The sequence below is a fragment of the Columba livia genome, chromosome 11 (assembly GCF_036013475.1).
Source record: "Columba livia isolate bColLiv1 breed racing homer chromosome 11, bColLiv1.pat.W.v2, whole genome shotgun sequence".
NCBI lineage: Eukaryota > Metazoa > Chordata > Aves > Columbiformes > Columbidae > Columba > Columba livia.
In genome coordinates, this window is record NC_088612.1 from 3798578 (window position 1) to 3817220 (window position 18643).

Below are 18643 nucleotides of genomic sequence, written 5' to 3' on the forward strand. Positions count from 1 at the left end.
TTCCAATCCAAGAAAACCTGGCTAATTTGGTCACTTGAAAGGGCCATATGTGAAATTTTGACATGTGCTGCCTTATTTACCCACTTCTGATCTCTGACATCCCTGATCCCTTTGCATATTGTTTCTACATGTTTGCAGAAACCTCCTCTTGCAAAATGCAGGGAAGAAGTTAACAGGAACAGGATGTTTTATAGAAAACATATACACATGTAAAGGAAGTTTGCTAAATGTAAGAAAGGTCTATTTACATATTTACATCTATAAATGTAAACGGCAGCAGGTTGCCAACAGGCTGTTTTTTTTATAAGGAGCATTGTGAAAGTAAATGCCGGAGTTGAATTTGTCTGCAAATGGCTCTTCGTTTACTGTTGGTAACTTCTGCATCTCCTTGTTACCTATAGGTTTGTAAATCTAGTTTATAATCTTGCATTAGAGCCACACCGAAGGGATGTTTTAGCCATGTCTCAATAACTGTGCCTCCGGTTCCGTTTTGCTTGGGTCTGTTTGGGTACAATTGTTCCTTCCCCATTCTCAAGTGCGTTGCTAAAATGTGGCCTTGGGGCCGTGTTGTTGGAACAGCTGGCAAAGCGGCCCCTGGCGACGCTGCTCGGCCACGTGCGGGGTGGGGATCCAGACGCGAGACGTGTTCTGCCGGCAGCCGGGAGGATCGGCGGCTGCTGAAGAAGACTGCAAAGACAAAAAGCCGCATTCTTTACAAGCTTGTAACCAGATTGATTGTCCCCCTGTTTGGCACGTTGAGGAATGGCAGCAGGTATGACTGGCTCACAGAAATGGTTGAAATGTGTTCCTCTGGCTAGGTGCTTGCAGTTCTCTAACCAGAATCACGTGGAACGTAGCTCCTAAACTTTGGTATGTGTTTCAACTGCTTTCATTAGAACAAACTAGCCCAGGGTCAAAAATACTACTTTTGACTATTGTGCCAATGGCATGATGAGTTGGAAAGTCCTTTTTAAGATTTCAGGAGTCTGGATACCAGTTACTCCAGACATGACCTCTCTTTCTATGCTTTGAAAACGCAATAACCTGCTTTTGGAAATGTTGCTTCATTTTTATTCATTTATTTATTTTTGTCTCAAGGACAAAGTTTCCTAAACTCCCACCAGGTGTATTAACTGATGTGAGACAGGCAGATCTACGTGTAAGATGCATGTTGTTCTCTAAGATTTCTACTACTTAATTGTGTTCAGGCGGTGTGCCTTTTTGACTTAGTAGCTAGGTTCTCATCGTATAATATATTAGCTGAATATTTTAGAAGAAAATTTTTCTATGTGCTGCTTGCTTTTAATTAAAAGTAGATGTCATTTTTCAAGAGAGTGTATTTGGCAAAGGCAGGGCTTAGGATATTTGTGTAAAATAAGTGTAATGGGTGAGCACAGATGTCCATGCAGGTGTACATGCTGTGTTCTCTTCTTCTCCTCAGTGTTCACGTACTTGTGGAGGGGGGATTCAGACCCGCAAGGTGTACTGCAGGCAGCTGCTGACAGATGGGAGTTTCCTGAAACACTCTGATGACACCTGCCAGGGACCTAAATTGCCAACTAGTAAATCTTGTGCAAAAGTTGATTGTCCTCCTCAGCTGGTTGTAGGAGAATGGTCCAAGGTAAGCAGCCCCCAACAAGGGTGAACCAAATCCTTCCGTGGCAGCATGAGCTTTAAAGATTTCTGCTTGGGTGAATAAGATGTTTGGAGAAATAAATTCACAGGGTAGCTGGAGGTTTCGCAAGGCACGTGTCTGAACTAAACTGTCCCTACCTGCAGCCAGACCCGTCACACCTCCCTTCCTGCGCTGGGTTTCAGGCTGAAGGACGGGCTGTAATGCACTGCGTGCATTCTATCAGACATGTTTACCTATCAATTATTTCAGAGTATGTCTTCCAAAAAGCAAAACTTTCCATTATTCTGCAATATGTCCTCCTTTCCCATTTAATGCAAGCTTGCCACCACTCCATGTTCAAAAAAGATTTGTATAAGTGAATTTAGAAGCAGCAATTAAAGATTCATGCAATACAGACTGGGAGAGAGGCACAGAATGTGCCAAATTGTTTCTCTTAGGTAGTAGATCTCATTGCTCTGTTCTGCTCGTGGTTGGGCTAAAGAAATACTCTCATGTTGTTTTAATTGTTCCTGAGTTGTCTGTCTTATATTCTCATTGCCTGGAAAAACGGAGAGAGTTTAATGTCTGGATGACACAAAGATTCATGTGAACTAGAACATATGCACTCTCTCCCAGAAGTAAAACAAACAAACAGGCTAGTTTAAAATTATGACATGTGGCCTGGGACACCACGTTTAGTTCGACTGCATCCTTCCCTTTACAGTGCTCAGTAAGCTGCGGTGTTGGAATCCAGAGAAGGAAACTTGCCTGCCAAAGCCTGACTGCAAAGGGCCAGTATGTCACAGTCAACGGATCAATGTGTAGTGGTCTGTCTCCTTCACTGCTTGTAAGGTCCTGTCAGATGAATGCCTGCAACAGTAAGTATGGTACTGGATGTAGTTTCTTGCTGATTTGGAATGATCTATTTATAAAGAAAAATCTCTACACAGGTTAATTCACTCATCTCCCTATACTTTTACAATGTTACTAATCTGGCATAAACGGAGTGTCATAATTACTAGACCAGTAATAACAGGATTATTTAGAAATATTTTTCTGCCAGTCAGAAATAAAGGTTATGACCTTCAGAAGTAGTTTTGGAATACATGTTAGTGGTACATAACTCTCACCCGCATACGTACCTACATTTGATCTGATTTTTCCTTTACCCCTTACACCAGGGGTGTCAAAACTCATGTTCACTGAGGACAATGTCAGCCTTGCAGTGGCCTTCAAAGGGCTGAACCTAATTTTAGGATACTTTATCATAAAATTTTAGTATACTGTATCCTAAAATTACATTCAGCCCTTTGAAGGCCACTGCAAGGCTGACATTGTCCTCAGTGAACATGAGTTTGATACCCCTGCCTTATGCTATCCCAACGGGGGGAGAAAAAATATCCAGAAACTGTTTATAAATTACAGAGGACGTTAGAAAAGATAGAAATCCAGTTCTGGCTCATCTTTTCACTGTACTTTTATATTACAGTGGACATTTCACTTAGCATGGTGGAATTCAAAACCAGAAGCTCTGTGCCAGTGATAACTTTAGGTATAATTTCTATCTTTCCTTGTAGAAATGAGAATTAAGGTCTCTTGAGTTTTCCAGGGAGTGATGACAGTGCAGACACTCTTCAAAAAATCCAGTATATTATTACTGTCAATATAAAAATCTTTTCAGAAATATTGTCTCTAGAAACCGCACAATTTAGGCACAATCAGGTTATGATACTGATGGTAGCAGCACTAATTGAGTATGTAAAACACCAATGAAAATACCTTACTGATCGAGACTATGTTCAATTACATGCAGTAGTTTAGAACAGACAGTTCTAAACACAGGTTCCTTATGTCTGAACCTGTGCTCTCCTTTCTTTTTATAAAGCAGAATATTAGTTTGTAGATTTGGGGACCAGAACACTGAAAAGAAAGGAAAAAAGGAGATTTTGTAGTTTTGAGATGGAGGAAAACCAAAAGCCTTTATGAGGGGCCTGGGTTCGGTCACAGGTCACAGAGACAGACATGTTTTGACCCAATTCATAGTGCTGTCAAGAATTAACTACTTTACATGTTTTGAAGCTTTGCTTTAGAAATTATGCATAAAACAAAATAAGAAATAGAATAATTACTGATTCATACATAATATGAAACTTCTTTTCCTGGCCTGTGTTTCAGATTAACATGCCAAAATCCTGAGGTTCAAAACTCCACTTAAATAAAGCCCTGCGGATTTTCAGGAATGTCCTTGGCATAAGGTTTAATAAAGTATTTTTTAGCTGCATATCTATCTGAATTTAATTAATCGTGGATAGTTGAATGGCAGTGTAGCTGCTTCGCAAATTGCTTAGCACAGACTGATATTAAAGTTACATTGTCAGCTTCCACCACGGTGCCAAGAAAGCAGGGCAGGGGACCACAGAGGGAATTCAGTTGTACCGAATGGGTGCAGATCAAAGTCACCAGAGAGAATCACTGTCCTCTCCATCTCCACAAGCACTTGGAAAACAGGGGAGCCCCGGGGTCTGCCTGGGGATTCCCCAGCTGTGGAGGGGCCCTTGCCCTTGGGAGCGAAGCTTCTGAACGTGCCTCCTCCAGGCTCTGATGAGCTCCTTCTTTTTTACTGCCTCTTGATAGTGCTGAGGCTTTTTAGACTCAACCTTTTACCCTGGGACTAGTGATTGTAGCTGTTTTATACTTAATAAGCCCTGTGAAATCAGAAACATTCCTGACTGTGGGGTCTGAAAAATAGGATATAACACCAATCTAGCCCTGAGGTCACAGAGACCTGATGTCCAGCTGAAGCTGTAGAGGACTATTAGAAGTCAACGACGCAGATGGATTTGTACCAGGTGAAAATGCCCAATGGCTCCAGTATGATCTAATCCTTAAGCAAGATTTACCTTGTAGCTAAAAACCTCTCCCAAATAGTCTGTTACTTTAGCAGCTGCAAGATTGGATGATACTAAGGATCTAGAAAATGCATACTTATGTGGCCTCATATATTTATATGACCTTATATATTTATATCGCCTGCCATCCACAGCTCTGAACTTTGTTTCACTCCTAGGCTCACTCACCAGTCACCAGTAAAAATATACACACCCTTTAGTGTCGAACTGCTAATGAGAGTTAGTGGTCTTTCTTTCTTAGAAATGAAATGGATGAGACTTGTTAACATATTTACAAGCATGCACTGGGTTTAATTCCATGCTGGAATAACTAGTGTAAACAGAGCACAGCCTGAAGTATTTTAATTTGTGTGTTTAAAGTTACACTTACTGTGTCTGTAAGTTGGACTTTGGAAATGGAAGACTGAATACTGGAACACTTCCCTTAAAATAAATACTTGGGGCCCAGTAACTTATTAAAAACAGGATGCTACTTTAATAATTTCAGTAAACTGAGTGCCTAAAGCAATTTATTTACTGTGCCACGTGAAGTGGTTGAGGGAACCGTGTATCTCGATAACGAATACCGATTTAAAAGCTGTGTAATTATGAAACCATGATATCCCCACAGGCCTGAACTCATTACCCAAAACATTGAAAATAACCATTTTGTTTTATAAGCATAAGAATGCACTCCAGGGTGTAGTTCATATAGTGTACACACTTATTGAATGCTTGAAGCATTTAGCTTTTCACCTATTTCTTCACAGCATATTTGAAGCACATGTATATAAGAAGCATGCAGTTTTTCAAATATCATTTTTGTGCCATCAGTGTAGTGTCATTTTATTTATCTACCTATCAAGCAGAAATAGCAGTGATGATTTCAGATTCAGGCATACTGAGAAGCGTTTAGACTTGTGTGTTTCCTGGCTCATCAACTCATTCTGCAGGCTCAGAGATTTTTCTCTGTCACATACCAACAGCCTGGGTCACCAAACACAACGGGGTTTCTAGCACCGGTGCGGAGTGTTTCCCAGCTCTTCCCAGCTGCCCAGTTCCATCTTGCATGGAACGAGCTCGGGGGTGCATGCCCTTGCCCTGCACCTCCTGCAGCCCTTTGGTTCTCACTTACCTGGTGTTTTCTTAGTAAGATTAGTTCTGCTGATCAAAGTGGGGCACAGTGGCTGACGGGAGCAAGTCAACAAAGTGGTATCAGAAACATTGCAGTCGTTCTGGCGTTGTCCAGCACTGCTGGGAAAGCTGCCCGTGGTGGTGCCCACCCAGCAGCTCCCGGGAAACCTCTCAGCACCCACATGCCTGCAGGACAGCTCAGGAAGAGTTCACAATACCCTCTGTCTCCACACCCATTCTGCGTGAAACCTTATGCAGTTATTGCCCGCTTTTGTCAGTTTATCCCATTACTGTATTCAACCTCTCAAAATGCTGAGTTATTTCTCTCCTTCCTCCCTTCCCTCCCTACTTTCTTGGCACAACACTGTGAGCATCTCGTCTTTCAACACAAAGAAATTGCCCTCAGCCAATGATTACCCAGTGGCTTTGCTTGTTGCATGTACCGTGTCTCCGCTGTTTCTTTCACCTCCTGTGTTGCTATCAGTTTGGCTTGACTCAGCCAACCAGCGTGGCCAACCAACACTTTAACAGTCAAGGGGAGCCTTACTTTTTGGATAGGTTTTGGTTTATTTAGGTCATTCTGCACTTAATAGTGCTCAAATGTGGGGAAAGTGATAATGTGTTCACAGTTTTTTATTCACTTTTTTCCGTTCACGCCGTGCCTAGCTTTTCTAAGGCACAACAGGAAATATATAGGAAATATAACCATAGTAGAGTTACATATAACACAAATTCACATATTCTACAATACAACTATGTATATATTTATGTCTGTGCACCATCTATGTCCTCAATATAGGTATACGTTACCTGTATCTTTTTATTGTTAGGAGACTTGGAAGAAGCAATGGAATTCTTGGCTGTAGCAGGAGAATATTAGGGTTTCATGTTCATATTTTTGCATTTTTGTGACTCAGATAAAAGCTCAGCAGGTCACAATCTGACTTGAACAGAGTCAGGAGAAGCTCTGTCAAGCATTCTGTGAAAAGATTTTGTAAGCACGACTATCAGTGATTAGATACTTTTCAACACTTTGTTTTCTTTCAGAGATTAAACCAAAGATTCCAGAAAAGTATTCTGCTCATGGACCTCAGATTGTCAGTATTCACAGAGTCTACATTCAAACAAGAAAAGAGAAGCGTATTAATTTTACCATAGGAAGCCGAGCCTACTTACTTCCAAAAACATCCGTTGTAATTAAGTGCCCTGTACGAAGGTTCCAGAAATCACTTATCCGGTGGGAGAAAGATGGACAACACTTACAAAACTCTAAAAGACTTGGCATCACGAAGTCAGGCTCCCTGAAAATACACAGTCTTGAAGCCGCTGACATTGGCGTGTACCGGTGTATTGCAGGCTCTGTGCATGAAACATTTGTACTCAAACTCATTGGTACTGACAACAGATTGATAGAACCACCGAGTCTTAGAAAACACACCAGCGAGAGCAGTAACGCAGATCACAATGAGTCCAACAGCTTTGGGGCCAAATGGCATAAAATGAGCAAAATGTGGCAACTGTGGAGTAAGAAGAATGAGCTCTATCTGGGTGACAGGCAAGTAAGCGATCAGCCATTTCTGCGAAATCTGGAAACCTTTGGGAGTAATTCAGCAGAAGACTTCAGCTCTCGTGAATTCAAGAATAAACGACTGGAGGCAGCAGTTCTCCAAGGAGCCTACAGCATGGACACTGTGCAGTTTGAAGAACTGATAAGGAACATGAGTCAGCTCATTGAAACCGGAGAAGTCAATGATGACTTGGCATCCCAGCTTATTTATCAATTAGTTGCTGAATTAGCTAGGCCTCCACAACCAACTACTGAAAAATGGAAGGGGACCCAGAATGAGAAAGTTGCCTCCAAAGTCACAGGCAAATCGCCAAATGAATCTGAACGTTTCAGCACAAAAGCTATTGATAAGTTAACGTTTGAGCAGAAGGTTCCAGTTATTATGAGGCAAAAGGAAATTCCTCGAGTTTCCTTCAACAAAACAGTAACTGTGCGAATTGGAAATACAGTTTTTCTGACCAAGAATACACACACTGTCAATCTGCTGTGTGAAACAGCTGGTATGAGTGAAGTGAAATACACTTGGACAAAAGATGGCGAGACTTTAAAAGCCTCTGAGAAGTAAGTAAACATCTTCTATTTTTTAACGACTTATTTTGTCTCTATCGACTGTAAAAATCCACCCCACTGTGCAATATTAAAACACACTGTTTTAAAAATGAGATAAGCACGATCAGCGTGACTTCCATCTTTTTAGTTAAGTAATATGTTTTCTCTTTCAAGTGTCTGTCACATTGTTTGGCTTTACTATGGCTGTTCCTACAGTATGGTGTGGGAGCATTGACTTGTTTTACTAGGTGAAGTGTTTTGGAGGTCCTACGTGAGTATTTTGTGATCTGCCTTAATCACTTCACCTGCATCAGAAAAGGAATAGGTTTCTTAATTTGAGTATAAATCTGTTGGATTGATTCATACACCAAATACAGTGGGAACGTGTTAAAAACTTCTGCCATGGTATAGAAATCACTCATTTTAAGGAGGGAAAACATCACTGCTACCATCATCCTTCAAACAATAAATCTCTAGGTAACTGCATAACTTCAATTTAAAAAGAAAGATTGAGCCTTTATGGTTTTTTTTCCAATACTTTAGAATTTGCAAATATTTCTATTGAGGACAGTGAAATGCAAAATAATAACCTGTATTACCATCACTTTGGAGAACTATATCTGAAGAACAAGTACAGCAAGAGTGTGTGTTACGTTCAGGTATTTGCTCAAGACCGAGCAAACACTTTTACTTCATTGCTGATAAATTAGAAGCACACCTGATAATATTAACATTAACCTCATGTGTGAGCCTCTTGGAATTATAGTTAGCTCTTGAGTAATGAAAAAAAACGATTCTGAAATGATAAAGGCGCTTGTGGGTATTTTTCAACATACTTAACTGATTAACCGCACTGCCAAGAAAAATATACTTCTGCAGGGCTATCAATTAAAGGAAAGACATGAAAACGAAGCCATTTTTAAAAGTGCAAATGTTTTTGGAACCATGTAGCACCCACCGGTTACATTTATTTTGTGAAATATGCATAACTTCCCATTAATTTGTTGCAAGTGATGCTTTCATTTTTTTCACAATAAGGTATCTTATGCACATATATATGTGTGTGTACTCAAAAGCCAGTGAGATTTGTAGTATTAAATCCAAAAAAAAGAATGTCAGGAGGTAAATGGGCTGTTTATCTGTTGGGTTTGCAAAAGGCCATACTTAAGCCATGCATGAGAGGCCTTTTGTTGAGACAGAAGTATTTTTGATATGGTTTTGCATGCGTCTTCCTTTTCTAAGTGTGCTTAGTGTGGGAGAGTACCAGAGCTACAGGTTTTTTGGACTTGAATCTATGGTGTAATCCACATAACTTACTGTGGAGAAAGGGAACACGGGGGAAAGTCCTGGCTGCTGTTTTCAGGGTCTTCCCCAGCCTGTGATGCTCTCTCATATCTTGCCCCTCAGATGGCAGGCAAGGTATTCAAGACACTTGTGGGTTTTGGTGAAAGACTTGAGCTTTAATGATGCTAAAACAGAAATAAAGTAATTGAAAAACAAACAAACCAAAAGACCAAAACAAGCAACAAAGCACTGCAGTAACTTGGAAGTCGGATTGGATCATATGCTTGCAAATTTCCAAATCCTGATGAAAACCAAGCTGCTCTGGAGAGAAGGATTTCTTGCCAAGCCTAATACTTTTAATTGTGGTAGTCTGATTTATTCATGCTGTTGTTCCTGAGGGTTTCTGGTTTGTAGTAGCAAACTAGCTGTCCTCCTAAGGGCTGAAGAATCTCCCATGTGTGTATTGCTCTGTGCTTCCCTTCTGTCAGCAAAGAGGAGGCAGAACTGTTACTGCATGCCCTGGTCTAGAATGGGGACGTCCTAAGAAGGGGTTTTGCTGCTGGATCTGTAACTCTTGCAGAAAGATTCATCTGGGTTTGTCCCAGGGTGGTAACCTTTGTCTCTCCTTGAATGCTCTGCAGGGTGATCCTGGACACCATTGGAAAAGTGCAGATTCAGAATCCTACTCAAAAGGAACTTGGTACATACGGGTGCCTGGTTGTAAATGACTTTGGTTTTGATGTGGAAACATCTTTGCTATTGCGTGCAGGTAAGATTGTAGCATCCAAAGAATCGGGCATCTATTTCTTTTTTCTTTAATATAAACACCCACCTCCACTGCAATGTGAAATAGTTTCTTTTGTTGGCAGTTGATGAAATGAGATGGTCTTGTTGCTCCAACACTGCAGCAGGTGTGAGCTGAGTCTGCTGATTGCTATCCCACCTGTATTTTCTGCCTGATTCCTTGCAGACCAAATGTTGTTCTAAATGTGATTACTTTAAATACATGATCTATATTTAAAAGTCAAATAAATCTTTTAAAACTGATTATTCCTTTAATTTCAAAGAGGTTCCTGTCATCTTGTCCTCTGCATTAAATGTTACAAATCTGGAATCCAGCAATCTCTCGGCAGTTGTTGGAGGTACAATTGTGGCAAGAACTGGAGCAAACATTATTGTTGAATGTCCAGTGACAGGTAAGAAAGAACTGCACTGAAGTTCCCTCTACTGTTGGAATCAGAAGTTTACCGTATATGTTGAAAGAAATTACTAGTGAAGGTAGAAAATAATAGAACATTAGTAATTTTTTATGAGGCATGTCACCTACAGCATTCCTGTTTCTTTCCTGTCTATCACTTTAATTTGCACACACATATATGTTCAAACGGACGTTCCTTTAAAAGTACTTTTCTTTCCATGAAGTGGTCTGAGGCTCCATTACAGCGCGTAAAGCCCACCAGAGTGAATGGCTGTCTTGCTTCAATAGGAAGCATGGCCAGCTGACTTGCTCATCAGAGAACTTGCCTTATCCCTATTTGAGATGCACATATGTCTAGACTATTGTTAAAATCGAAAATGGAATCTCCAGCCATAGCTTAATACAACTTTAAAACTGACAGTGAAGTAAACTTACCTTTTAGAGCCATCAGTTTGCAGCTGCAGTAAGGAAACAAAGAAAAGTGCTGAGCCATGAGAGCATAGAGGTATTTTTTAGGTCAACATCTGTGGAGCTGCATTAATGTTAATCAGAAGCACTTTAAGCATTTAAGCAGTTCACTGCTTCATTTTATTTTCTGGTCCTTTATTGGAAAGCTAGATATTTTCTTTTTAATCTTGTCATTATTATCTGTTAAGTTTAAACTGTAAGATTTAACGCACAGCAGCAATATTATGTCAAGTATTTAATAAGCAAAGGTCAGTCATTTGTTGCTTGTTGAAAATGATGTATGTAAGTGCTACTAACGATGAACATTGCAACCAAGTGCAAAGAGAGACTTCAGAGCAGTGAGTGTGCTCACATTCATATTGCTGCAGGAGTGCATATCAGAGTGTTGATACTGAACCAGAGCAGTGATAGAAATATATATATATATGCAAATAGTTCTGCATACAATAGTGGCGCCAGGCTGACATATATTAGGACATGTGGCTCTGCTATTCACTGTTGTATCAAGGCTAATTCTTTGATGAAGTAATATTTTCCAACTGTAGTTTGCCAGCCCTGTGTGTAACTGACCTACATCTCAAATTCAGCAGAGAGTTAATGTCACGCTGTTAATATTAATATTGTTAGGATGGGTAAGCAGTTAGCAATTTAAATATAAATTAATATTTTCACATGGGACTGTGGATTTCCAAATGCTTTAGAGTTGTGTATATTTGCGAGCCAAACTTTAGTTATGCTAAGGCACCAGTGTTGACTTAAAAAATGATTTATCTAATTGCTTTATTTCCTGTCATTGCCAAGGAAGTAAGTATTACTGTTTGTGAATAAAATAGAGCTTGTGTGTCTTAAAATGTCACTAAGCCTTAGAAGCAGAAAAACTTATGCAATGATGTAAGCAGTGTTTTTCTGATCTCCTTTCCCTAATGAAAAGTAATAAACCACTGACTTTAGAAGGTTGAATTTAATAGCACTTCATGCTAACATGTTTGTCTAATAGGTGGAACCCAAAAATATGCCCATTTGCAGTTAGGAAGAGAACTTTGTGAATGCTGATTAAACATCACAAGGATTATAAGACAAGCAAGAGTTTGACTCAGGAAAAAAATACTAGTATTTTTGTACACTCTGAAAGTTCTCTTCCTACGAACAGGCAACGCGAGTCCACAAGAGCCCTTTTCTCCTCATCAGACATGTTGATTTACAGTAAGAATCTTTTACCTTCTTGGAGTAATAGCCAGCGGCAAATCCTTACAGTTAATATCTACAGTAAAATTGCCACTGCACAGTGATTGAACGTGACTGTCTATCAGCTGTAAGAGTAATTAGTAGCACCCTTCCTCCAGTGTCTGGCAGACCATGGCTAGATCTGGAGCACCCTTTCCTCACTGCCCTTCCTCCTGAGTGCTCAGAGGGAAGGACAATTTTTGTGTCATAGAGTGTCTTGAGGTGGAAGGGACCCACAAGAATCGTTGAGTCCACCTCCTGTCTCTGCATATGGCAGCTCCACAGGAGTTGTCATATAGTGACAGAAATTGTGGATAACAGCTTCGCTGCCTCTCCTGAGTGAATAATTACTCGATGAGACTTTGTAGCAGAACATGAAGAACACAAATACTTATTCAGGGTCCTTCCACACAGAGTTTGCTCATGCAGATTTCTCAGTGGCGTCCAACAGATACATCTGATCTATTGGACTCTTGCTAGGCCACAGAATAGTTCTCCATAAGAACCATCTAATGAATACAGTGTCTGTGTGTGTGTGTGAAAAATATTAGTGCCATGCCACTAGCAGAATTCTTAAATGACTTTTAAATTTCTTGGCTGCAATGGCTTCCGAGTGTTCCGTTTTCTACAGGCTTAATAACCTATAATACTTTTTATAGCCATTCAAACCAGTTTTCTCTGTGAATAACTCTACACGTAGAGTTCTGTGTTTTGTGTCTAGCAGCGTAAGGTCTTTTCAGAAATTTTCTTTTGGAAACGCATGTAAAAATTATGCACATATGCAAAATGGCAAATTAATGGTTCATTTAGGAGAGAATATCATACCATAGAGCAGAACTTCCACTGGAGGTAGGAGCAGCTTACCCAAGAATCTTGCAGACAATTGTGAAAGGCAGAGAGGAGGTGATGTAAGGAAAGATACGATCCCAGCTTCCCCTCCTGGCTGGGTAATGGCTGCACAACACACCCTTAGTTCCTCAAGGCCTGAAGAGAACCAGCTATATTCCACTTCAGAGGCTCTGGGTTCACTGGGCCATGTCACCCAGGACAGCTCTTGTTTGGTTTTAGTGGAAAATATGTGCAATTTAATATTACACACAGTGTTAGCCAGTGCATGGCAGGTTTCTATTTTTTCACTCTTACCGATTTGGTTCTTTTTGTCCACTTGAAAATCGTTCTTGCACACTCCAAAAATCACATTCAGATTGAAAGAAAAACTTGGAAATGGTAAAGAGCAGTGTATCCTAATAAATAGAAGAACATCAAAGAACAGATTAGGAAAATTTAGCTAAACTGCTAAAGCTAATAGTATGGGTTTCTTCTCTCATTTTAATCTATAACACAACTATTTTTCCACTAATTATAATAAACTCACTTTTATAGCTCCCACACTAGTGTATACCAGAAGATATTCATAAGATTCTGGATAGATTTATATTCCATTCTTACAGCCAAGAGCTTTTCAATCAACACACATGGTATAAATATCAATACTGATTGCTCCAAATTGCTCTTGGATAACATTTATTGTATTTGCAAAAAAGATCGTCCTGTGATTATTACTAAAATAAACTAAAACTGTCAGACTCCATTTATTGTGAAATCTTGAAAGTTCTGAGCCGAAGTATGATGAGGGAGGATAAAAAGACACATAAAATGTGCATCGTCTGCCACCTCCTGGTGAGAGAGTAGAAAGGAAATATACTGAGGTTGTTTATACATTATATTGCATCTCTGAAATACGTTGGCACAGAGCTTTTTAAAAGTAGAAACTCCTTCGTTATCCAAATTCTGCATTCCTATGCATATATTTTGGGTCTCTAAGAATAACATATTGATAAAAAAACCCTGTGAGAAATACACAAAACCTGTTGAATCAGGGTCATCTTTTTGCACGTACGTTTCACAAAGATGGACCAGCTCCTTGTTGTCAGTATTGGAACTTGAAACAAGTCCAGATAAATCAGGAATTTGATTTTCCATCTGTTCCTTCGTTTACCCACGCTATTCCAAATATAACTTCGATGCTGTTCTTTGTCTTCTATGCTCAACCCCTCAGAAGACATCTCAGTGAAGAAAAACAGCAGTTTAATACATAGGGTTCTGCCTCTTCATTTCTTTTAGGTTTTTTGCGTGTTTTTTTAAAAGATATCAGTAATTTGTTTCAAAGGATTAAAGGGGTAAATACAGATTTATTTTATTATTATTCTTTATATAATTAGTATAATAAAAGAAACCTCTTTTGACCTTATGCTTCTTTTTACTATAAGTGCATCTGCATTGGATGTTTTTGTTTGGATCAGGCATGAGAGGGAAGGACTGAAAGATTTATTTCAAATGCTTACTTGTGCTTTGTTTTGTGCCCTACAAGAGTCTGAGAACCTGCAAACTGAATCCCTTCAAATAGAACTAACCTGAAAGGTGTGCCTGGGGACTCTACCTATTGCTTTCCAAATACTAATGGGCAGATAGGTCCAAGGATCCAGGCAAGATTCACCGAGTAGTTCAAAGCAACCCTCATCTAAACACACCCTGGGTGTGTTTTGGGACCTCCCTACCAACTATGTCTATTTGCAAGCATATTCCTGGTGCCCTTTCCTACCTGCTAATGTAGATACATCCTACAGAGTTTGTGGGGAGGAAAAAAAAGAGTGACGAATCACCCAAAACACACACCATAAGTTAGAAAAACTTACAGCATTGCTTTTTTTTTGCTGGGTGTTTCTCCCGTTGCCTCCCAGCTTTCCTTACTGGGGCAGGGGTTTCCTTCAAATTCCTGATTCAGTAAGGGTTGAGATGGATTGTGTAGAGAAAGGTAAAATTCCAAAATCTATTAGAGTTCTTGGAATGCTCATTGAGCATGTGGGTATTCCCTTGATACTTCCTACTTCAATTTGCAAAAACCTGTCAGGAAGTTCCCTAGGCAAAGTTTAACAAATTCTCAGAGTGTAAAAGAAGAGGTTAGTTTGTTGGTTAGTACCTGATTATGTGATTGGAAGGAACAAGTGGTCAAATTTTACAGTGGACAGAGGTTACCAATAGGGTGCCCTGAGACTCTGTTCTGGAATTTGTGATGTTCAACATTTTACAAATTTTCTGAAAAAGAATGTGAACAGTTAATTGACTAAATCTGTGAAGAACTAAGATTTATAAAGACTAGTCAAATCTAAAACTCTCTGCAAAGAGCTGCAGCAGGATCACACAAATAATGTTCGATAGCTAAATGAGGGCAAGGGATGTTCAGAGTTGATATTTGCAGAATGAATATTGATATGTGCAGAATGATATTTGCAGAATGAACCTTAAATATAGACATGTGCCTGTACGTGAATGACTGCTCTCAGAGAACAGTTTGCAGAGTCGTGGTGGTTAGTTCTGTGGGAACACCAGCACACTCCCTGGGTGGTAAATCAAAACTAATGGCAGAGGAAGGGACAAAAGAAAATATAAATTAGCCATTGCTTAAAGCTGTGGCAAATCCTGTTTGCAGCTTGATAATCTCATCTCAAAAAGGAGATACAGTAGTGCTAGAAAACGTAGAAAGAAGAGCACTTTAGAGGAAAGCAGCATGATGGCCTAAGTCAAGGGTCTCAAACTCATTTTCACCAGGGGCTACATCAGCCTCGCAATTGCCTTCAAAGGGCTGAATCTAATTTTAGGACTGTATGAATGTGACTACTCCTACATTTATCCAGTCCTAAAATTACATGGCCTAAGTGTTACATCTGGTTCTGGAAGCTAGGAAGATATATTGAGGAAGGACCGTTAAAAAAACGCCATGATTTTAGGACTCTTTGCCTGCACGTCCCCAGGTGCCCATTGCAGATTTAGGGTAGATTTCAGGTCTGACTAATGGCAATTCCTGGGTAGTTCTTTAATTTCTGATAAAATTATATTTTCAAAGTCCCTGAGTATATATCTACTTTATGACCATAAACGTCTGGGTCTTTTGTTGATATATAATAGAATGGCTGTTCAATAAGCTATAATTACTAACAAGTTGGGCAAAACAGTCTCTAGTTGTAGAATTGCCCTAACGCACACCAACCCAGTCTGTGTTGAGGGTCGACTAAAGAGTTTAATCTAGCAGTAATTTCTGAGTTCATACTTAATGCGGATCCTCTTGTTTAGTTGTCTAAATTTAGTTGCCTTATTTTAAATGCTGGGTTTTGAAAAAAAAAATATTAGCCTTAAACTTCTCCAGCTGGAAAAAAGATCAAGTTCGTTTTCAGCTGACAGCCAGAGAACTAAACAGAACCCGACAGAGCTGTGGCAAGGGTGGGATAGGAATGGGTCTTGCTTCAGGAACCCCTCTAAGGAGGCTGCCAGATGTCCATAAGTATAGTTAAATCCTGCCAAATGTTGCTACCACCTAGGAAGAGGAGCTGTTGCGTGGCTGGTAGGAAGAAGCAGAGGTAGTAGCTCTGAAATATTGCAAGAGAATGGGGCAGTATCTGAGGGTGTTTTGGGGGATCAAACCAAGTACCTTAATCTCACACTGGCTCTCTGTCCAAGGGCGTTATTCCCGGTGAAGTCGGCAAGATTCATACAGCTAATCTCAGCAGCAGGATTTAGGCTTTTTAGGATTTGCCAGGAGTTGATTGTTCAAGCATCGTTCGGATTAATATGAAGCCAGATTGCGACTTCTGCTGGAGAAAATATGAAGATGTATCAATCAAAGAAGTTGCGTTGTAACTTACATTAAATCCACCGTAGGTGTTAGTGAGTGTAGCATAAATAATCAGGTGACATTCATTGTGCATATTACTGACCCAGAATTGTTTTCTCTGAAAGACGACACATGGATTTAGCCTCTAAATTAGGTAAGTTTTTAGTGAAGTGCAGCAAAACGTGATTTGTGCCAGCACAGTTCTGCCTTGCCCTTGAATGGGAAATACAGAATACTTTATGAGATTCTACATAGCTGGGGGAAAAATTCTGAAGACATATCCAATGTTTTAGAGCAACTATTTAGTTGGCCAAGATTTTTATGGCGTGTAATATTTCGTAGGGCTTTCAAGGTTGGAGGAAATTTGGTTTTGAACATTGAATATTTTAAGGGCACCCTATAGTGTTGGATTCCTCTTTTTTTTTTTTTCTTTTTTTCTTTTTTTAAACACGTGTTTCAGAGTCTCATCCGGAGCTGGAGTTTTTTTCCATAACATTTGCTGTCCCAGGGCCGCTCACGGTGGAAAATGACTTTTTTCATGGAACACTGAGTATTTTAGAGCTGCTCCAGTGCTAGTGGAAAATAACCTGTGTTTGAGGTCAGAAAAATAGATTAAAGTAATTTTAAAGCTTTATTGCCACTTAGGTCTGTAGTAGAAATTTTTACCATCAGAGGATTTAGATCCATTGCAAGAGTAAGATTCTGATTTTTAAGGTTTTTCTAAGACTAAGAAGGCCCAGGTTCAGGAATGCATCATTGTTCATGAAGGACAATGACAGCCATCCTTAAAATTAAGCATGTGTTTAATTGCATTCCCTAATAGGGATGGGTTTAATCCTGGACTTAAGTGTTTTCCTGACTTGGAGCCACAGGGTATGATTGTTTGAATCTGCTGCTGGCTGAGTGCAGTGATGGATCTCCTATTTGAACCACTGGGATCTAAATTGCACTTAGGGATTCTGAACCTTTGGCAGTTTGGGTGGGTCGGTACCTTTGGGCTCATCCTCAGCTGCATCTCTGTAGAGTTGGGGTATGAAGGAAACAAAGGTGGCTACAGGCCATCCCGTACCTCTTCCTTTTTTTGTGCTGGCTGGGGATCAAACCACGAGTTATTCAGCTTGAAATTAATATTTCTTTGGATGTAGATAGGGAATGACTTCCTGGATTACAAACTGGAAGATACACTTTTTTCCTGAAGAGAAGATCTAGCAATTGAATCCCCAAATAATTTGGTGTCTTCTAACACACAAAAAGGCAGCTGTTCTGTATAAGAAGCTTATGTAGATGTGTTAAATTTGGACAGTAAGGTGAAAGGAAAGACACATTATTAGACTGTCTGGGAAAGGACAAATGACAACAGTAGAAATCTCTTTGAGTCAGAACACAGGGCAGAAAAATACAGCAGTGAGAAGGAAATGTTTTTAAAATTCAATGCAATTAGCTTTTAGACATCTCTGTTAAAAGTCTTCTCAATACAATTCTGGAGTGGAAAAGGCTCTTGAAGACTGTGAATGTTATTTTTGTCCATATGAATCCCTATGTAAATGAACCTTTATGTAAAGGAGAGCCAAGCATCTGCAGTAGAATCTCACTTTTTACACAGGACGAACTTCTCCATGAAGTCCTGTGAATACCTCCTGAAGCTTAAGTACACACACCCACCACCAAAAAGCGATAAAACAAACAAGAAAAGAAAACACACCATTGTATTCATGGTCTGGCTTATTTTTGTTTAGTTTAGTTTCTACTTGGACAAGAAAACAGTCCTTAAAACTTTTAAAGTTTTATTTACACAAATACTAAAGGATAAAGCACAGGTTTTTGACCTTACCTATTTGTGTAGGAAAAAAGAGCTTTTCTTGCATGTTGATGTCTTTCTTGAACTCTATCCTGCAGTTTCTGTGTAGAAAAATACTTTTCACAGTGCTACTGTGAGAGTCTTTTCATGAGGAACGTGGGAGTTGTATTCTTTGCTGCTTTCTCACAGGAGCTGCTGGGTGAGATGTAATTCAGTTGCAGTGCTGCATATGGGTAGGGAAGAAAAATC

At 39.7% G+C, this 18643-nt stretch overlaps 1 protein-coding gene across 9 annotated transcripts in view; it reads left to right on the forward strand.

Moving 5' to 3' along the window:
• ADAMTSL3 (ADAMTS like 3) overlaps window positions 1-18643 on the forward strand; it is a 205429-nt gene that overhangs the window by 170624 nt on the left and 16162 nt on the right. For all 9 annotated transcript variants that reach the window (XR_010475224.1, XM_021281229.2, XM_065075918.1 and 6 more), the window contains 6 exons: window positions 580-772; window positions 1442-1621; window positions 2340-2493; window positions 6685-7765; window positions 9679-9806; window positions 10105-10233. Coding sequence is in view for 8 of the 9 variants with exons in the window: in XM_021281229.2 (XP_021136904.2) it covers window positions 580-772; window positions 1442-1621; window positions 2340-2493; window positions 6685-7765; window positions 9679-9806; window positions 10105-10233 (1865 nt within the window). In the remaining variant the exon portion in view is untranslated. The remainder of the gene's footprint in view (window positions 1-579; window positions 773-1441; window positions 1622-2339; window positions 2494-6684; window positions 7766-9678; window positions 9807-10104; window positions 10234-18643) is intronic.